The following is a 21,429-nucleotide window of genomic DNA, read 5'->3' on the forward strand; positions in this document are numbered from 1 at the left end:
TTACCACATTTGACGATTCCATCAGACACCTGCTTCTCTGCTCCCTTGATTTTGTTATAATTTTCATTTCTTGATGAATCCTTTCCTCTTGTAAGGTACTTCTTTGAGTCTTTAGTGATGAAAGTCATCTCATCATCTTTCAAATTAGAACCATTAGTAACTCTGAGTGCCAAACTTCTTTTCTTCTTAGGTTCATCCATCTTCACTGTTTGTTTCTTTAATTCATAAGTTTTGAGGCCTCCAGTCAGCTCATCCAAGGGCGTGTCAATGTTCTTTGATTCCTGAATAACCGTGATCTTACTTTTACATGTGAGTGTAGGATCCTAGTCAAGATTATTTCAACCATTCTTTCTTCGATGAGAGTTTTCCCAAGTGACTTTAACTCATTGGTCAAGGTAGTGAATCTGGTGTACATTTCCTAAATTGATTGAACATCCTTCGTACCTAAGTTCTCATATTATGAAAATAACAATGTACCTCTTGATCTTTTTACATGGATTGTTCCTTTATGAGCTACTTGCAAGGAGTATCATATTTGTTTGACAGTGGTACAACTTGGATTATGTTGTCATCAGGACCAAGTCCATAGATAAGTCGTTTCTTGGGTTTTCTCCCACTTTTTAAGATCTTCAACATCACAATTAGCTCTTTCTTTCGGAACATCCTCCTTTTTATCATTCTTCTTGAGTGTTGGTAATGGACCATCAATGACTATGTCCCATAACTCATAATCCTTAGCCTGCAAGTGATCTGTTATCCGCTCCTTCCACCATAAATAGTTGGTGGATTGCCCTTTACAGTTTTCAGGTGGTGCACTCATTTTGACATTCTTAATAAGTGTTAGCCTCTTCAAGGATAACCTACTATAATACTAATTGATGTTTTATACTTCAACACCACACAGGGGGGGGGGATGATTTGCGTGGCCAATTTTTGCATGCACTTGAACGGACCTGGTTCTACAATATATTCTTTAGCCTACAGTTACAGAATATAAAGTAATGCATAAAGTAAAGAACACAGTAATTTTATATGACAAACACCTGGCTAAAAAATGTGCAAAATTCACACCTACTTTCCAATAGAATTTTCGCCAAACCCGTCACTAATTAATAGTGAGCCAAAACAAAGTTTACAAACTCTTGCAAACCTAAGGATTAAACTCTAACCATTTTGGCAACAAACCGTAGGCTGGTGTGACTACTTCAAGTTAAGTAAACTTGAATGTAACAACTTAAATACCTATTACAATTGCTTCTATTGAAAGGTAAAGGGTACAACTCAAAATACCTACTACGCTTTGAACCAGAAGTAAAGACATACATAATTACTCTTTTATGAAACTAGTTCTTTAATCTGATTCGTGTAGATTCAAGATCGCGCTCTAGAATCTCACATGAATTGCTTCACAAAATGCCTTGATATTTTGCTCTCAATTCTTGCTTTGCTTCATTATGTGTGCATGCCTGTAATAGAGAATAAACACTGATATATAGAGAGCTAGTAACTAAAGAGTAACTAGAAGTCTATTGCTGGACTCTTCCTAAGTGAAAGGGTTCTAGTTAACTTCAACCTCTAACTCTTTCCCTTATCTTGGATTAAGTTCTTTGCAAGTAAAGAGTCCTGCTCCTTATCACATATGCAGCCTTTTCGTTCATGGTTTATCAGAAATAAATTACTTATACTTATCCCTTGCACGTGCGTGACTTTTACTTTTTCCAACAGTGACCTACATACAGTATTTATGAACCTGGTTCATGCATGTTCCTATGTCAAATCATTAAAACCTATAATGCTCAAGTCAATAGAGTTGGATCTATCTGGGCCAGAGAATGAGATGGGCCATTATATATGGACTTGGTAGTCACAAAGAACATGGACATAGTCGTCTTAATCTTTCTTCTGTTATTTTGTGAAGAGATAGTTTACAGTCAAAGGTCAGCTGGGAATGCCCGTTTATCCATTATACTCGTGATCATAATCAGATCATTTCTTTTACTTTTTGTAAGAGATAAAGGTAATAACATAGATAGGAATTTAAGAAAAAACACTAGAAAATCGGTAAAATGAAAGTGCTGATAACTGTAGTAGCTTCTTTAACATATCCGAAAAACTTATAGATACTTGTTCAGAGTGAGGAACATTTTCTCTTAGTCATAAATGTATCAAAAGAAAATTCACATTTTTCTTCATGTTCAAGCCGACTTGAAATCTATTGGCACAACTTTAATTCTTCAAACTAATTCTCTCTTTTTACTGCCGCAATGATATTGATGCTTACAGACAACGTCTCTTTCTTCTTTTTAGTGTGTTTAGAATAGTCAAGTCTGTATCAAATTTGGACTATATATAGTACAGCTCTTCAAGCTTTTGCTTCTTTCAAGAGTAACTTTATCAGATAACAAAACTACATATGAGCATATTAGTACTCCATCTAGAAGCCCATCACTTCAATTATGTACTATATTTGTCTAGTTTCTTGTCACCTTCCTTTTTTTCTTGTGCAGATCTAGAAAGTTGATATTTGAGCCTTTAATTAACTAGCTCCTGTTTTAAGAATTGACCCTCTTCAGTTCTAAAACTCATGTTCCTTGAGTATAATTTTTTAAAATATATATCATAGAGTTATAAGTTTATGATATATGCTACAACATGTAAAAGTTAAAATGTCGTTTAACGTATATAGGTCAAACTCTGTATCACATTGCAAGAGCATGACATATATGATATGTTTAACGAATAAATAAGGAATGCGTGATTGGATAAAAGTAGAGAATATTTCAACCGTTATTTCTTTTTTAATTGTTTTGAGGGACGAACCTTTTTGTGTCATCCCCAAATTCACATAAGATAGCAGTTGTAACTAGTATCCCCACTAGTAATACACATAGCTTGAAATGGGGAAAGACTGCCATTAATTACAGATATTTCATTACATTTTTTTATTTTAGGGTGATGTTAGGATCAACTTGCATTGTGACCGCCTCCATAGAAATATCAAATAACTCTACCCACTTAAGATTGAGCATAAAAAATTCACCGTAAAAAATTCACCATACATGTATTTCAATGCTTGAACTCTATTATACTTTCCTTTTGCTACTTTATTTGCATAGTTGAGAGAGAAAAACACCAACAGTTTCAGTAAACTCTGCTCTTTTTCTCTTCCTCTCCATCTCTTCTTGAACTTCTAACCTCACTCCAAACAGCATTGGCCTCTCATCTTGCTGACCTTCTTCTTCTTCCTCTGAATTTTCTGCTAACATGGCCACTATATCAATGAGTTCTTTGCACTTTTTATTTATTGTTGAGAGCTCAGAGCTTAGAACTTCATTCTCCATCTTGAGCCTTTTATTCTCATCAATAAGGCTATTGTACTCAGATGATGATGATGATGAAGTTGATGATGATGACCTTTGATCTTCATCTCTTTCTTTCTTATTGGCAGCATTGTTAATATTCTTATTATTAGTTTGTTGTTTGTTCGTCCATGCTTTTCTTCGACGAATATCACATAGTAAATCCTTCTCTCCCTTGCGAAACATGTCATTGCTAAACTCCCACTGACTTGTTGCAATTTTGCGAAAACCCTATTCATCATATATTGTTACGTTGATGAATCAAGGAATTGCAAGAACTATATTCAACAAAATACAAGGTTCCGGACTAAGAAATAATTTCGGAATATGTTAATTTTTCTCAAACTTGGTGAAAAACTTAACAATTTGATAAATGGGTCTAAACAGTTACTCCATAATTATTCAAGCATTCATGAGTCTAATTGTGAGAAAAAATTTAATCTCTGAAAAATAACACACTTTGTTAATCTTTATGTAAGATGAGAAATGAGATGACTTGTCACTATAGTTACAAGATATACTTTGTTGTCTTTCATGGACAATGAATGCTTAGCTTGTTGCTATTGTTACGTTGTTCTTCAAATTAAGACATCATAGTATCTAATGGCGAAACTACAATTATCATGCATATAATTTGAAACAGACTACAACTAGGCAAGGAAACACGCACAAATTGAGATACGACCATTAGGAAAGTATCTTATCTTGATAACCTACAACCCAGTGTTTTCTATTGTGAGATGCGCGCGCATAACACTATTATTTTAATTTTTAACGATTGAATAAATAAGACGATTAATATAATTTTATAAGTGACCTAAATAATCTGAGAGATTAAAAGGGAAACATACATAGGTATTGAGCTGCCGGACAAAGCTGGAGAAGTTACAGTGTTTGAAGAGCGTCGGAAGCAAATCTCTGGCGAATTCCGCCGGCTGCCGGACTATAAATGCCGTCCCGTCGGCGTTCCAAGAAATGACATCGTCCGTCGCCGGATCCTCCACCATCATGTAGGTTTTCAGCAAGAAAGGTGGCGTTGATGACTTCCTTACATACTCTAACAAAGTACTTTCACATTGGTCTAGTTCACCCATTCAAAAACTTTTAAGCAAAGAAATGAAATTCTAGAGAATTAAATTTTTGTTTAATATTTGGGCTTTCAAATGCTAATTAAGAAAAGAAGAGAAGATTGGCAGTTAAGAACTCCCAACTCCAGACGTAGAAACCCAACACGACTCCGAAGTTCATGAGAAATGCAAGAGAGCTTTTGTTAATTTGTTTCCTTTCACAGTTATGTAAAGAGGAAACAATTTATGCTTGAAACACCTATGCTTTATGTTACCTCTTCTTATATAGTTGTAGAGAAAGAGAACTATAAGAAGAAAGCTTCATCTTTTCAAACAACAATTCTTTTCAAATATCGTTCCTTAGTTTGAAATTAGATAGTACTACTATATATATATATATATATATATATATATATATATATATATATATATATATATATATATATCTCCGACCGTATTATATATCTGTCTTTTAGGATTTTTAATCATAAGAATATTTATCTAAATTATTCTTTATTTCTCTCTTAAATATCGGAGTAGCGAAGGTAAGATGTAGTGATAAGTGACTTGTTTTTTTTTATACGTGAAATATTTTAAAACAAATTCAATTGGTCAAAACGACTAATATGACTGAAGACAGTAACACACAATATTTATATAGTACACGCTATTGTATCTCTTTTTCTATAAAATACGTGTGGATAGATAGAATGAAATGTATGATTAAGTTAGAGCAAAGACATTAAGTTACTTCTAGAGATTAGGTAATTAAGATGATGAGGTTGTTTCAAATTAGGACAATATAATAATGTGTTGATCGTGTGCATCTTCTAGATGCCTATTGATTTAGTCTTCTTCTAGAGATCGAGTGTTTTATTCTTGTATTGTTAGCGAAAGGTGGAATTTGGTGGCCACATCCTAAAAGAATATATAAAATGAAATTCAAGTATCACTTAAGTATATTTAATTTTCTTGTTTCACAGAGGAACTAAGGTTCCAAATTCCACATGATCATGCTAAAGCTAGTATTTGTGATGTTACAAGAATTGATCAACTAAACTCTACGATAAATGTGAAAGTGCAATATGTTAGCAATTGGTCATATTTTATTTTTCTTCTTTTTTCCTTTCCTTTTCCGGAGAAATGGTTAAGCATTTTCATACTTTGATTTTCTTTTGGAATAAAATTGACCAATTAACGGGTAAATTTAATTGCATCATATAGATCTAGATTAAACAATTACTTTATTTGTGTGTAGGCCTCTATGAACATTTCTTTCCAAACAAAGAAGAAAAATGAATGTCAAAGGTATGATTGGTGTCATCAATTTAGCACAGTAAATATTAGTGCTATTATTACGTAGTGAGAAGGATCTAACATTTTTATAACATGGGTGCACCATTTAAAAAGGACAAAAATGAAAGTATTAAGTGAGATTTGATCCCTGCTCTTCTAGGTAAATAACTCAGCATTCAACTAAGTGCATCATTTAGCCTCTTTGAATCATAGTGTCAGCAGATAATATTAGACAAATTCTAAAAAATATGTACATAAAATACTTAGTTTGTCGGAAATATCATGAGTTTGTGTGCACCATATATTTGCATATAAATCTGCCCATGTAAGTAGTACTTATAGTTTTACAAAGTTGACCAGTCAATAATACGAAACAAGCAATAAACTGATATTTAACGTCCGTGTAGATTTCGATGGCTGAATTTGTCTGTTTATACATATTTATTTAATTTCATGGAAATTATTCAAGTATAAATTTAGGTGTGCTCATATTTTCGTTGGAAGTAAATTTATGTTCTTTTCATTTTCTCTCAAATTTCTTGATATTGGAAATCAATCCAATCATAGACCTACCTCCGATTGGCAAAAGATTTACAGCTTTTACAAAATTATAAGGATTTTCTGCGTAATATAAGTATTATTTCCTTAATTTATCGACGTAGTATAAAAATATGCACTAGCATAAGTTGAAATGTTATGCCACTAAACAGATTTGACCGGTTCACAACTGGTTTTGCTTTTATATCAGGAAAGAGACACTTTATTAAAAGATTTCGAGTCTTTCACGGTTTTTACCTTTCTTTATCTCTTTATCTCTTTATCACCTTTTCTTTTGATTTTCCTTGGTTTTGCTTCTCTAACCACTGTTCCTTCTTTTATATTCGTTTAATTTTATATATACTCAAGCCTCTTTATAATACTTATTCTCTATAACAATTATTTTATTACAATGAATAAGTTATTTTTTAGATAGATTTTTCATGTTATATTAATATCTACAATACATAGTATTTTATTATAACAATCAAAAAATATTCAGAAAATGGATATCATCATAGAGAGGTTTGATAGAAAATAAACAGAGAAAGTATGTGTGGGAGGAGAAAAGAGCTTAGAGCTTGATTTTCACACGAGATTAGAGAGTACTTACACCCTTCGGTCCACTTTAATTAATTTTTTAGTCTTTTTTTTGTCCACAATTATTGATATTTTCATATATCAAGAAGTTAATAAGAAGGAAGTAACTTCTTTTTTTTAAATTTGCACTTGGAGTAAAGAATCTAGGAGTATTTATTATATTTTCAATGAACAAATTAAGGTTAATATGATCAATTCATTGCTAATTAATATTAAAATATAAATTTTTTAATATATGTTAAAACAACAAAAAAATCAATTAAAGTGGATCAAAGAGAGCACACAAGTTTTAATTCCTTTGTGCCTACTGCCTAGCCTAATTTAGGAAAGTGTAATTAAGAATACCAATTGTTGTTCGTTTTTCCACTGGATAATTATTAAGGGGGTCCAAATATTCATACATTGTACTTGGACTTATGGGAAGCTTCTGTAATTCAACCAACTGAACCTTCAGCTTGAACCCTACCTCAAACAATAGTATAGATCCCTTTTTCTTTTAAGGGAGTGTGTGGGGTGGGGGTGTGGAGTGGATTGATAGGTATCGATGGGGATGGGGAACGGTGAAGGTTGAAAAAGAATTTTGAAAAATATAAGATAAGAAAAATATTTTACTCTAAATGAGTTTATGAGAAATATATTTTTTAAAATATTTAATCTAACTTATAGAAATTAAAAAAATATTTTTCGAAAGATATTTTTCTAGGGGTAGTCTTTCAATTAATTCGATCTCGTACTGCATCATATCCTCATGTTTGCTGTTTCTTTGTCTTATAATGTGGCTTCTCTCTCTTAATTTCACCAATCACAACCTTTCACTTTTTCCATTTGTACACTTACTTTGAAAGAGAAGTGTGAAAGGAGCTCACGGGTTATGGCTTCTTATTTGGACAAAGAAGTTCCAGAAAGAGCCGTTTTATCCATCACTTTTCAACAACGTGCCTAAATTCCTACATTATATTCCTTGTCCTACTCAAGCTTCCAGAAAGGCAGTATATTATGTGGACTTTATTTAATATTTTAATATTAACATGAGAAAAAATAAATTTATAGATTTTTATAGTTTTTAAATATCTAAAGATGAATTATAAAATATTAAATTAATCTGATTCAATTTAATTTTAAAGATTAATCAAATTGACTCTCGAAAAGAGAAACATGACAATTAAAAAGGGACATATGGAGAACTTATTAGAGTATAGTATAAATAGAGTTATTTGAGTATATCAAACTTTTCATCAAATCAAACTTAGTTGAAATTTTGGGCATGTTCCAACTTAAGTCATATATACTAATAATGTAATACTCCCTCTGTTTCAATTTATGTGAACCTATTTCCTTTTTAGTCCGTGCAAAAAAGAATGATCCATTTCCCAATTAGGAAATAATTTATCTTTATGCAATGATTTATGGCCACACAAAATATATGTGCCGCATTTTACACCACAAATTCAAAAGTTTTCTCTCTTTTCTTAAACTCCATGTCCAGTCAAAAGGGTTCACATAAATTGAAATGGAGGGAATAATATTTTACACTATAAGATTAACATATTTATGTACGGGTAAAATCGGGGGCAAAGTTTTCCCCGATTCCCCGATAAGGAAACAAGTGGGAAGCACAGTTCGACACCACTACAAGCAAGGCCGAAGGACCCCTTGTAACGGAATCCGGGAGGAGTGAAAGATGTATCTGGGATCGTGCACGGCAAAATAACGGATCCGGACGAAGTAGAGTTTTCAGACCACGGGAAAAGGAGGAACGATTAGGCGTGACAAGTAGGGAGCCGTAATATTCGCCTTCAATCGGATATTACGGCGCGAATCCCGTCCGATATCAACTGCGGATTAGCATTTGCCGGGAAAAGAAGATTTTTACCTTATTATTCTTGTATTAGAACTGAAATTCCCCTACTATATAAAGGGGAGAGTTTCTTTTATTTTGACATGTTGTTGACACGCAAATCAAAGTAATAAAAATTTATTTTTGTTTTCTAGCTATTATTCAAAGTGTTCTTCAGCTATTCACTTCTTTAATTGCAACCGAGTTTATATCGAGTGTCCAATCAAAGGCTGAATTTCAGTGTTCAACTTAAGATCAGGCTTGCTCGTTACATTACTATTGGTTTGATTGTTCATTCTTTCTTGAATTTAATTACTTGTTGTTCTTAAATTGTTCGTATTGAATTAAATTATGTATTTTTTAAACCGCGTACAAATTTAATTGTTACTCATTTTTAAGGGTAAACAGCTTAGCGCTCACCGTGGGGCTAAAGATAATAGTGGTGATTTGATACGGATCTCCATAACACACTATGTTTTACGCTTGTTCTTTGAAGTTTTGATTCCAGGTTAGCCTAAGGATGTCAAATTCTCAGCTGAGTCAGGCCATCACGGCGAGAACAATAACGTGATACCTGATCAACGTCCAATCCGCACTCAATAGTGAGTGAAAACAGTCATTGGAAGAATAGTACCCAACAAGAGTCGGAGTCGATTTTCACAGGGAGTTACTATGGGTGTTAGGAGTATACACTTGACGAGAGTGAATGGAATAACTAAATTGCACTTCCACAAAAGGTTTTGATTTCTAATTCTAATTTTACTCTAGCAATTATAAGCTAAGAAAAGAAACTAAAAATGAATGATTGTTTTTGGTATTTTTCCAAATAATTAAAAAGCCTAGGGATGTGACAATATCCTAAGTGTTCGCCTAATAAGTTAAATACGCTAATACTTATTTTATTGATTGGGGTGTATTACAGCTCTTAACTCTACGTTACCCACTCAATACCTCTCGGTCAAAGAGTAATTTTGACCAATTTGGCTTTCTCAAGGCCAAATGGATATCAAACAAAATAGTTGATATGAGCTCAAGTCGGGTTCTCATTATCTCTAGTTCGAATCATTTAATTAGGCTAATCAGACCCTCAAGTAGCCCAATTCCATATTAGCCAAGCTATCCTAGACTAGGTCCCTCTTTCTCAAATAGAGACTAAGTCAAAAAGGCATGAATCAATGTTTGCAACCATTAATTCTAAAATTGAAGCATAAACTAAGCTAAATAATCAATACTCAATCATAAACAAGCATTAAATTAAATACCCATAGGGATTACATACTAGGGTTGGGTCACAACCCTAGTAAGAGTCTAACTACTCATATTAAGAATTGAAGCAAATAAAGAAAAAATGCTAATTAAACTTATAATCTAAGATTAAAATGATAAAATAGAATGTTTGAACACTAAAATAGTCACAAACTTCCTAAAATGGAAAAATGTAACGGTAACAGCAGCTCAAACTTCGAAACTTGACCTAAAAATATGAAACTCGCCTATTTATAGTGACCAAAATTCGCTGATAAAAATGCCCCTCGGGAGGTTCTGCGGCCTCACAATTCTATGTGCGGTCCGAAAATTTCCTCAGTTGGCAAGATCTTGGATTTTGCAACCATACAATTCTGGATTACGGTTGCGAAGCATCTTCTGCGGCCGCACAATTCTTGTGCGGTCCGCACTTCAGCAAGGCTTCAGGTCTTGGTCTTTTGCACACTCTCTGAACTTTGAATCATTTATCAATGTAGACCTTGATCTGTGGCCGCACATTGGCCAAATTCCTGGTGGGCTCTTTCACTTGATCTGCAATCGCAGATTGAATTTTGCGGTCCGCACTCTCTTCTGCAGACCGCACTTCTTTAGTTTTGTGCCCTTTCTTGCCTTGTGATTCGGAACACTCCTTTTTGAGTCAGAATTCATTATGAGAGACCAAACTTCCAACATTCCTGCAATTTGCACACTTTTATTAGTTTCGGGAACATAAATCAATACTTTCGGACTAAAATAAAAATAAAAAGGTTCTAATAAGTAGTCAAAATTCCCACTTATCAACTCTCCCAAACTTAAGTCTTTGCTTGTCCTCAAGTAAATAAATTAGTTTCGACCTCCTAGAGTTAAGGGTCATTTCAGCGAGTCAAAGGTGAGCCAGTCACACATCAGTTGGGACCAACAATTATCCACACTACTCATGCATTATCAACAAGGTGACAAGTCAAATATTCATGCACATATAGTTTTACTGTGACATTTGACCTTCAAGAATTGACTTTACTCATCAAGGACTCTTGTTCTATCATGTAGGTCATGGTAGACTCCAAACTCTTCCTCCTCTACTTTCCATTTGCCAAGCTCACTTAAGAAATTAGCACTCAATCTTAATATTCATGAAAGGTTCACTCGTCTCTCACAAGAGAATGTCACAAGTACGGCTTCAAGTACCATAGGCTTGCCCCTAATGTAAGCTCACTCGGTTTGAAATCAAGTAGGACTTATTTCGGGTTGTAATGAAGGCTTTTGAATTAGGATAGGATACCATATGGGTAAGTGGTTACACATCTCCTTAAACACTCCACACTTTCATTTCTCGGCTTACAATTGCCAATTCTTAGAGGCATTGTTTTTTCATTGGGGACTAGAGAGACTTAACATCACTTTTTCTTGTTCATTTTATTCTTTTTCTCCCTTTTTGATTGCTCATGCTAGGGATCATTACCTCTTTTTGAATCCATCAACCCTTCCACTTATTCACGTTTTGCATTTTTCTTTTTGTTCCTTTCTTTTGTTGCCTTCTCTTTTCATAGAAATCATTTTTTTTCTCTTTTTGTTCCTTGATACCTTTTTAAAATTCCTCATCTCTCCCCCAAAATTATGTTTTAAGCCACATGTTTCACAAGAGTGTTAAGAAAAGTTTTGGTACCAAGAGAGGATCATGACAAAACGGGTAAAGGCTTATAACATGGTTATCAAATGAGAAAGGCTAGAGGCGCAAAGGGGTTGACTAGGGATAAATACATTGGTTGGCAATAGAAAGCTCAAACGGGTCAAGGAAAGCCTACAATCACTTCTCAACCCAAGAAAAACTTAGGATTTTTCCTTGAAACACATTCGGGGTAAGTTCTAGACCCTTCACACGGATACTTGGACTAGCAACAATTCATCTCACCCCTCACGCAACTAGATTGTAAAAAAGGATAGAGTCGAGAGCCTACAACGACCACATTCAAGTTTAAATATCACTATGGTTTAATTAAACCACTCGATGATTACCAAAGTCAACTCGAGAGTCACAAAATCACTAACTAGAGCTATTTCTTTCAAAAACCTTATCTCTAACCATAAGCACATAGTTAAGTGTGATGATACTAATTGAAGCATGGTTGACTCTTCGAGCTTGACTTGATTAGGTCTTTTTATTCATTACTACTACTATTATTACCTAAACACAAAAATGGACTCCTTCCCTTAAGAAGGTTATCACGCCATCCATTGTTTGGACGAGTCACCCGGTTCACATAACAACTACCTTTGGAAAGAACTGTGGCGTTAAGAAAACCAAAGGCTTATTATATACTAAAGTATAAAAAGAAGTTACTTAACAAAACAAGGGCTAATATAGAAAAAATAAAGAAGCTAATAAGCAAAAACTACTAAAGAGAGATAAATAAACATAAGAGAAGAGAGAGAAGCTAGATAAACACAAATAAGAAGAGAAAGAGTATCATCAAATTATTACAGACCAAATGTATCAAAGTGTACCAATGTGTCAAATAAAATCCACCCCCACCCCCGAATAAAAGTAAGCATTGTCCCCAATGCTTAAAAAAATAAGAGTAAAAGAGGAGAGGGTGAAGAAAACTCCCTATGGATCCTTGGACATCTCACTGTCCCCAGCAATGTCATCTCCCTCAGGATCAGCCAACTGAATATCATCATAATCAAATCTAGGTGTGGCTGGGCTGGGGAACATCTCACGCACTGCCTCAGTAGTGTCAGCAGCAAGGTCTGGCTCATCAGACTGGCCAGCTAGTGCTACCGGTGCAGATGGTGCTGAAGGATCTGGGGCGGATTTGTGCGGGTCAAGCAGCATGTCAAAGGGAAGGTCGCCAGCTGTATCAAATCTAGTCACCTCCCTCTCGAGCTTGTCCATTGATTGCTTTCTGACCTGGGACTTCCTCATCTTCTTTACTTTCTTTCCTAGTTCCTCAATCACTGACCGGTGTTGTACCAAGGTATCCATGATAGTATTCTGGTTCTCCTAAATCTTCTTCAGTGTCTCATCAATATCAGAAGAAGCATGTGATGCCTAAGAAGTGGACAACTCTGCAACAGTACTAGACAGGTTAGATAGCTTAGAAGTAGTTTTCTGCATCCAATTGTTGAGACTCACCAATGTTTAGGAGACTCGCTGAGCAGATAGGGGAACTGTGGGCACTGGCTTTAGAGCAAATCTAGGGGCTGTGGTAGGAGCTGAAGATTATGGTGGAGTCATAGCAGTGGCACTGGTAGAGGGCTCAACAGAGGTGGATGGAAGATCAACTCCCTCAGAAGTTACCACTATTGGCTCATCGGACTGGCTTGTGATGGTAGAAGGCTGGGCTTTCTTCTTTGGGTTGCTCGCATCCATTAGTGAATACCAATCGAAGGGCTTCTTTGCCTTCACCTTGGTGTCAAAATCCCTTGGCTCTACCTTTACATCGGTCAGGTACTCTGTGATAGTATTGGGATAAGGGTAGGCCGAGCTGTCCTGTCGTGCAATCACTAAAATGTTGGCCGACATCATGGCACCCACATTGATTGGGTAATCGGCGATGATGGAAGCCACAAGCACTGCCCAAGGGATAGGAAGGCGAGTCACATTCTGGCATGGATCTAACCTTCTACAAACAAAGGTCTGCCACCCTTTAGCCTCAAAGCTCAAAGTACTCCGCTGAATGGGAACCCCAGCGGTAATCCATGGTGGTGGTGGCCCTGGTGGTGCTAGAATCTCAGCCAACCAGGGTCATACTTCATCCTTCAGTGCGCATTTATCCAGATATTCCTTCGGCTCAACATCCTCGAAGCCCAAATACGCATTTAGCATATGCAGATCAAACCTCACCTTGAGGTTGCGTACTTTGGTCACCTTCGTTCCTTTCTTTATATGAGCCACATTAGCATAGAATTCATGGACGAGGTATTCATTGGCATATTCTACTCTCTTGGTGAACCACATCCACCCCTTTCGCACCCTGAACTGTCTCAATATAGCTCGGTTGTACTTCTCCAAATCCTTCAATGAAAATTGTCACTCAAGAGTTAGCGACCTCAGTGGCCACCACATACGAAAATGGGTGAAAACGGCCAAGATGATAAAACGATCCTCCCAAACCACTTTCTTCTTTGATCTCTCAAGGCTTGTAGCCGTATCATCTCCCCTTTTGCCATCATTAGGGATGTCATGTATAACTGGTGCCTCAGGGACTGGTGCAGCTGATGGCTCAGAAGATTGACTAGCACTGTCCGATCCTTCGGAGGTGCTGTGAGATGAAGATGACTCGTCCCTGAGTTGGTATCTCCCATGTGGCCTCGACTGTGTGGCCGGATGTTCCTCCTGAATAGAGGCTGAGTTGCCCTATGACACCTCCCTAGACGAGACATAGGATCTAGACTCGTAGAGGTATGCACCTCTCCCTATGCCAAATATTATTTTCTTTCTTATTGTCTTGGGCTGGCCAAGGGGCAAGACATTTTTGCCTCAACCCCGAGAAGATTCACCTCTCCCTATTGAAGTGTCATCTCGTCCTCTTAATCGAATCATTGTCTGTATCAAGCTGAGGAGATTGTTAGTTGCAATTCATTGTTCAAACACATACAAGACACATGTAGGTAAGGGAGAAACCATATGACATAGTGGGGTTGTACAGTTGAGTCATGCATGCGGGATAGGGGATCTGCGGTCGCAAATGGGAACTCGCGGTTTGCACATTTTTGTTGTACGGTCGCAGAAGGGAAATGCGGTCCGCACATTTGGGATTGCGACTGCACTTATATGGCCCATATTTTTGCACTCTCTGATGACAGAGAAATGGTCAAACTGCAGTCGCAAGAGGATTTCTATGGTCTACACATTTTTACTTGCGGCCGCACCTTGGAGCCTCAAAAGTGAAGACTCTCTGATGATAGAGAAAAGCCTAATTTGCGGCCGCAAGAGGAAATTTGCGGTCCGCACAATTTGACCTATGGCCGCAGATTCCTTCCTCACATAAATGTCTAAAAATGCATATCTGCGGACCGCACAATTCAAGTGCGGCCGCAGAATTCAAACCATTACAAACAGACAACTTTTTTAGTCTAAGATTTTTTAATTTCTTGCACAAATAGGCATGGCAACATTGTAAAAGCATGAAATTTTACTAACCCAGTCCATGTAGAGCATGTATCAAGTTAACCCAGTTCAGATATACCCCATATGGATACACAATGGAACTCTAATGACAGATGACCTAAAAAGAACTAAAATAAATCTACAAATTAAACTAACTTAAAAATTAACAAGAAATTGAAGCATACCAGATAGAGTGAATGCACTAAGTGAGTAATCTAGGTGGTTGTGTGTGTGTGGACAGTGAAAATCTCCGTAAAACATTTGCAGAGTAACAGTGTTTTGTTCAAAGAGGGAAAAGTGTAAAAAGAGACCAGTGTTCTATTTATACCTAAAATTTTGAGAAGGGATGAATGCAGCCACACATTTTCATGTGCGGTCTGCACTCTTTAACCTGGGCGATTATTCTTAGAAACTGATCTGCGGTCCGCACATTTTTGGGTGCGGTCGTAGATTTCACGTGCGGTCGCAGATCGGCCTCCGCACTGACAAGCTTAAACTTCAGAGAGTTGGTATTTTTGATATTTCAATTCTACGGTCAGCTAGATAAATATGCGGCCACAATGCTCATCTGCTATGGCACCTAAAAATGTGTGATCCGCACAAATAAAGTGCGGTTCGCACTCTCTTGAACATGGCTACCCATATTTTTGTCCATAATTTTTGTAAGTCACACTCACCCCTGTAGCACACTTCAAATCTAGTTAGAACAAAAATAACACCTAACTACAAAAGAAAAAGGAAAAGAAACATGGGTTGCCTCCCAAGAAGCGCCTGATTTAACATCGCGTCACGACGCATAATACCCTCAAGTGAAATGATTGACCGCCACAACGTGGCTATCTCCAACATTTTCCAAGTAGTGCTTCACCCGGTGACCATTGACTCAGAATACTTCATTGTTTTTGTTCTTCAAGTCTAATGCACCAAAATATGTCACACCCACAATTTCAAAAGGACCACTCTATTTGGATTTTAGCTTCCCGGGAAACATCCTCAACCTTGAGTTAAACAACAATACAACATCGCCCACCTTAAACTCTTTGTTCCAAATGTATTTGTCATGAAGATATTTCATTTTATCTTTATACAAGGACGAACTCGCATAAGCATGGTACCAGAACTCATCCAATTCATTCAAATGTGCAACCCTCAAATTAGCGGCTACATCCCAATCAAGATTCAACTTCTTTAGAGCTCACATGGCCTTGTGCTCTAGTTCCACTGGAAGATGACAAGCTTTCCCAAACACCAACCGGTATGGCGGCATTCCTATAGGTGTTTTGTAAGTCGTCCGATAAGCCCATAATGCACCATCAAGCTTTTTGGACCAATTCATCTGATTAGCATTCACCGTTTTGGAAAAGATATTATTTATCTCCCGGTTAGAGACTTCCACTTGCCCACTAGCTTGTGGGTGATAGGGAGTTGTGATTTTGTGAGTAACATCATACTTGCTAAGTAAATTGTCGAAAGCCTTGTTGCAAAAATGTGACCCCCCATCGCTTATAATTGCATGTGGAGTATCAAATCTTGTGAAAATATTCTTCTTCAAAAAAGCCACCACACTTCTCGCCTCATTGTTGGGTAAAGCAACGACCTCAACCCATTTGGACACATAATCCACCGCGACCAAAATGTAGGTGTTTCCACAATGATGGGAGTAGTTGTCAACTTGAGTTTCAATAGTTCAAAAGCTCCCATGCAATCATCATTGAAATGAAACTTAGCATCCTTCTCAAGAAGCTTGCACAACGGGTTCACCACCTTAGAGAAGTCTTTGATGAAGCGCCGGTAAAAACTCATGTGGCCTAAGAAACTCTGCACACCCTTCACCGAAGTTGGGGTGGAAGCTCAGAAATTACCTCAATCTTTGCCTTATCAACTTCGATTCCATTCCTTGAGATTTTGTGGCCAAGGATAATACCTTCCTCGGCCATGAAATGGCATTTCTCCCAATTGAGCACCAAATTTGTTTCTTCACATCTAGCCAACACTTTGTTCAAATTTTCAAGACATTCATCAAAAGAATATCCAACCACCGAGAAGTCATCCATGAAAACTTCAAGGTAGTCCTTCACCATGTCCGTGAAAATAGCCATCATACACCTTTGAAAAGTGACCTTTGCATTGCACAAATCAAATGGCATCCGCTTGAAGGCAAAAGTACCATAGGAACATGTAAAGGTTATTTACTCTTGATCTTCTGGAGCAATGAGAATTTGGTTGTAGCCCGAGTACCCATCAAGAAAGCAATAAAAAGAACTAATGGCCAATCTGTCGAGCATTTGATCTAAGAAAGAAAGTGGAAAGTGATCCTTCCTTGTGCCTTTATTGAGCTTGCGATGGTCCATACACACCCTCCAACCGGTCAACGTTCTAGTAGGAATCAACTCATTCTTATCATTGGTGACCACCGTCATGCCCCTCTTCTTTGGGACACATTGAACTAGAGAAGTCCATGAACTATCAGAGATGGGGTAGACAACCCTAGCATCCAACCACTTGATAATATCCTTCTTGACAACTTCTTGCATAGCCTTATTGAGTTTCCTTTGATGTTCAATAGATGGTTTGGCGCCATCCTCCAACTTTATCTTATGCATGCAAAAGGTGGGGCTTATCCCCCAAATATCCGCCAAGTTCCACCCAATGGCCTTCTTCCTCTTTTGTAGCACTGCCAATGTGGAATCTACTTGCACGTTATTCAAACAAGAGAAACGAATAACCGGTAAAGTAGATCAAGGACCAAGAAATTCATACCGAAGATGTGAAGGCAATGGCTTCAACTCTAAGGTAAAAGGCTCTTTAATAGAAGGCTTTGTAGGAGGAGTTGTCCTATTTTCAAGATCCAAGGACAATTTCCGGGGTGCATAGTTATACGACCCCATTCCCTGCAAAGAGTTCACACATTCCATGAAGCCATCCATCTCATCATCATCAAAGTTGAGCAAGACGGCCCCTAAAATATCACCAATATTGATTGTAGCACTTGTTTCATCAACAATAACACCGGCCACCAAGTCCACAAAAGAACACACCTTATTGCTATTTGGTTGCCGCATGGACTTACACATATGGAATACCATTTTTTCATCACCAACCCAGAAAGTGAGTTCTCCAGCTTCAACATCACAAAGAGCCTTACCCATAAAAAGGAAAGGTCTCCCAAGAATAATCGGCACTTCATAATCAACCTCACAATCTAGAATGACAAAATCCACCGGAAGAATGAACTTATCAACACGAACCAAAACATCTTCGATCACTCCCAAAGGCCTTTTCATAGTACGATCGGCCATTTGCAATCTCATAGAGGTGGGTCTTGGTTGCCCAATTCCCAAAGTCTTAAAAACCGAGTAGGGCATCAAGTTAATACTTGCCTCAAGATCACAAAGAGCTTTAGCAAACTCGGCACTTCTAATTGTACAAGGAATCGTGAAAGCGTCGGTATTCTCCAACTTAGGAGCCATTGAATGCACAATTGCACTCACTTGATGAGTGACTTTGATGGTCTCAAAATTCATTGACCGCTTCTTTTTTCACAAGATCCTTCATAAACTTTGCATAACCGGGTATTTCTTCCAAAGCTTCAACTAATGGCACATTAATTGAGAGGCTCTTCATCATTTGAATGAATTTCTTGAATTTATTCTCACCATTTTTCTTGGCTAGTGTTTGAGGGTATGAAGGTGGAGGCTTAGGAAATGGTGCCTTAGCTTTTTACACTACCGGCTCTGGTATGTCAATAATGTGTTCCCTAGACGGGTTCACCTTCTCTTGAGTCTCTTCCACACTATCATCAATATCAATCTGAACTTCATCATTAAGATGCACCACATTGTTTGGGATCTCTTCTTCTTGCATCACTTGATCATCATTAACAAGTTGCGTTTGACTTGAGGTGGGTGCATTCCCACCTCTTCCACTTCTTGTGACAACCTCCATGGCATGCCCTGTGTTGTTACCACCCTTGGGATTTACGACCCTGTCACTTGGTAGTGTCCCCTTAGGGCGAGAATTTAGAATTTGAGAGATTTTCTCCATTTGAACTTCTAGGCTGCGGATTGATGTGTTGTGTGAGGAAAGTTGGGCATCCGAATCGACATTCTTTTCCATCATTTGTTTGAACATATTTTGAATATGCTACATCTCATTGTTTGAAGAACTCGAACTATAGGAAGGATAAGGAAGTGGGTTGCTTGGTTTTTGGTACATTGGGGGCCTTTGAAAACCCGACCCCCGATTGCCTTGATTGTTGTTCCATCCACCTTGATTGTTACCGTTATGCCAATTTCCTTGATTGTTGTTTCCATTCCAATTGCCTTGATTGTTTTGAGGTTGCCATTGTTGTTGGCTTGGGACTTGGAAGTTGTTTCTTTGCCCTTGAAAATTATTCACGTATTGCACTTCCTCTTCTTGTTCATTATAGGAATCATCTTGCTCAAATCCATCATCTTCTTGCACATAGTTCTCCACTCAATTTTGCACTTGTGGACCCTTAGTCCTCCCTTTGTTCACTATCATGTTCACTCCTTCCATAGCATTGACTTGCTTCGGAGTTTGCACTTGATTTAGTTGGGCCTTTGATAATTGAGTCATGGTAGTTGTCAATTCAGAAATGGCTTGCCCATGGTCTTGCAATTCTTTGTGAAGGTGGATCATATTCGGGTCACCTTATGGAACATTGGCCTGGGATTGCCAAGCCGACGACATTTCCGCCATATCATCCAAAATCTCACATGCCTCCGCATAAGGTGTAGTCATAAAGTTTCCACCATCTAGTTGATTCACTACACATTGGTTGGTTATGTTAATCCCACGATAGAAGGTTTGTTGAATCATGTTTTCCTTCATATCGTTGTTGGGACATTCCTTAACCATTATTCTATAGCACTCCTATATCTCGTGTTGTGGTTCATTCGGCTCTTGCTTGAATGCCAAGATTTCATCTCGAAGTGTAGCCATGTGTCCGGGAGAGAAGAACTTAGCAATGAACGTTTCCGCCAACTCATCCCAAGTGTGAATTGAATGGTTCGGCAATCGTTCCAACCAATCTAAAGCTTTTCCCCGTAGAGAGAAGGGAAAAAGCCTTAGCCTCAATGTATTGGAGCACCGGTAAAGAATCCTCGTTGCTCAAGCAAAGTGAGCATCACATTGGTTATTTGGAAGTTGCCCGCCCTAAAATGGGGAGGGACTATTACACTAGCATAAGCTTCATTGGGAAATATCCCGTGTGGAACTACTCGTGGTGGAGGTGGGGGTGGAGCGGGAACATTGTCATGAGGAACCCGGCCTCTTCGATTAGCTTGAGGTTCAAGAGGTACCTCCTCAACTTGCTCATCCTTGTCGTCCACATCCCCCAAAGGCACATTTCCGAGATCATTGTTCGCCACCATGGTTGTACCTAAAACTTCTCACACAAGTTAGTAACACGGAAGGAAAAGAAGATATTCCAAAAAAAAAACCAAATATATAGCTAACACCGTTTTAACTCCCCGGCAACGGCGCCAAAAATTGATCCACGTCCAATCCGCACTCAATAGTGAGTGAAAATGGTCGTTGGAAGAATATTAACCAGCAAGAGTCGGGATCGATTTCCACAGGGAGTTACTAGGGGTGTTAGGAGTATACACTTGACGAAAGCGAATGGAGTAACTAAATTGCACTTCCACAAAAGGTTTTAATTTCTAATTCCAATTTTACTCTATCAAGTATAAGTTAAGAAAAGAAACTAGAAGTGAATGATTGTTTTTGGTGTTTTTCCAAATAATTAAAAAGTCTAGGGATGTGACCATAACCTAGGTGTTCGCCTAATGGGTTAAATACGTTAATACTTATTTTATTGATTGGGGTGTATTATAGCTCTCAACTCTACGTTACCTACTCAATACCTCTCGGTCAAAGAGTAATTTTGCCCAATTTGGCTTTCTCTAGGCCAAATGGGTATTAAACATAGTTGATATAAGCTCAAGTCGGGTTCTCACTATCTCTAGTTCGAACCCTTTAATTAGGCTAATCAGACCCTCAATTAGCCCAATTCCTTGTTAGCCAAGTTATCCTAGACTAGGTCCCTATTTCTCAAGTAGAGACTAAGTCAAAAAGGCATGAATCAATGTTTGCAACCATTAATTCTAAAATTAAATCATAAACTAAGCTAAATAATCAATACCCAATCATAAACAAGCATTAAATTAAATGCACATAAGGTTTATATACTAGGGTTGGGTTACAACCCTAGTAAGAGTCTAGCTACTCATAGTCAGAATTGAAGAAAATAAAGAAGAAATGTTAATTAAACTCATAATATAAGATTAAAATGATAAAATAGAATGTTTGAACACTAAAATAGTCATAAACTTCCTTTAAGTGGCAAAA

At 37.4% G+C, this 21,429-nt stretch overlaps 1 protein-coding gene across 1 annotated transcript; it reads right to left on the reverse strand.

The window, feature by feature from the left end:
- Window positions 1-2,995: 2,995 nt before the first annotated feature.
- On the reverse strand, window positions 2,996-4,791 carry LOC104114095 (heat stress transcription factor B-3-like). The gene is made up of 2 exons (XM_009624460.4): window positions 4,211-4,791; window positions 2,996-3,590 (listed from the first exon to the last, which is right to left on the reverse strand). Exons 1-2 carry the CDS (start codon window positions 4,451-4,453, stop codon window positions 3,105-3,107), a joined length of 729 nt encoding a protein of 242 aa, XP_009622755.1. The 5' UTR covers window positions 4,454-4,791; the 3' UTR covers window positions 2,996-3,104.
- Between the last annotated feature and the right edge of the window lie 16,638 nt (window positions 4,792-21,429).

This window comes from Nicotiana tomentosiformis, chromosome 12 (assembly GCF_000390325.3).
Source record: "Nicotiana tomentosiformis chromosome 12, ASM39032v3, whole genome shotgun sequence".
NCBI lineage: Eukaryota > Viridiplantae > Streptophyta > Magnoliopsida > Solanales > Solanaceae > Nicotiana > Nicotiana tomentosiformis.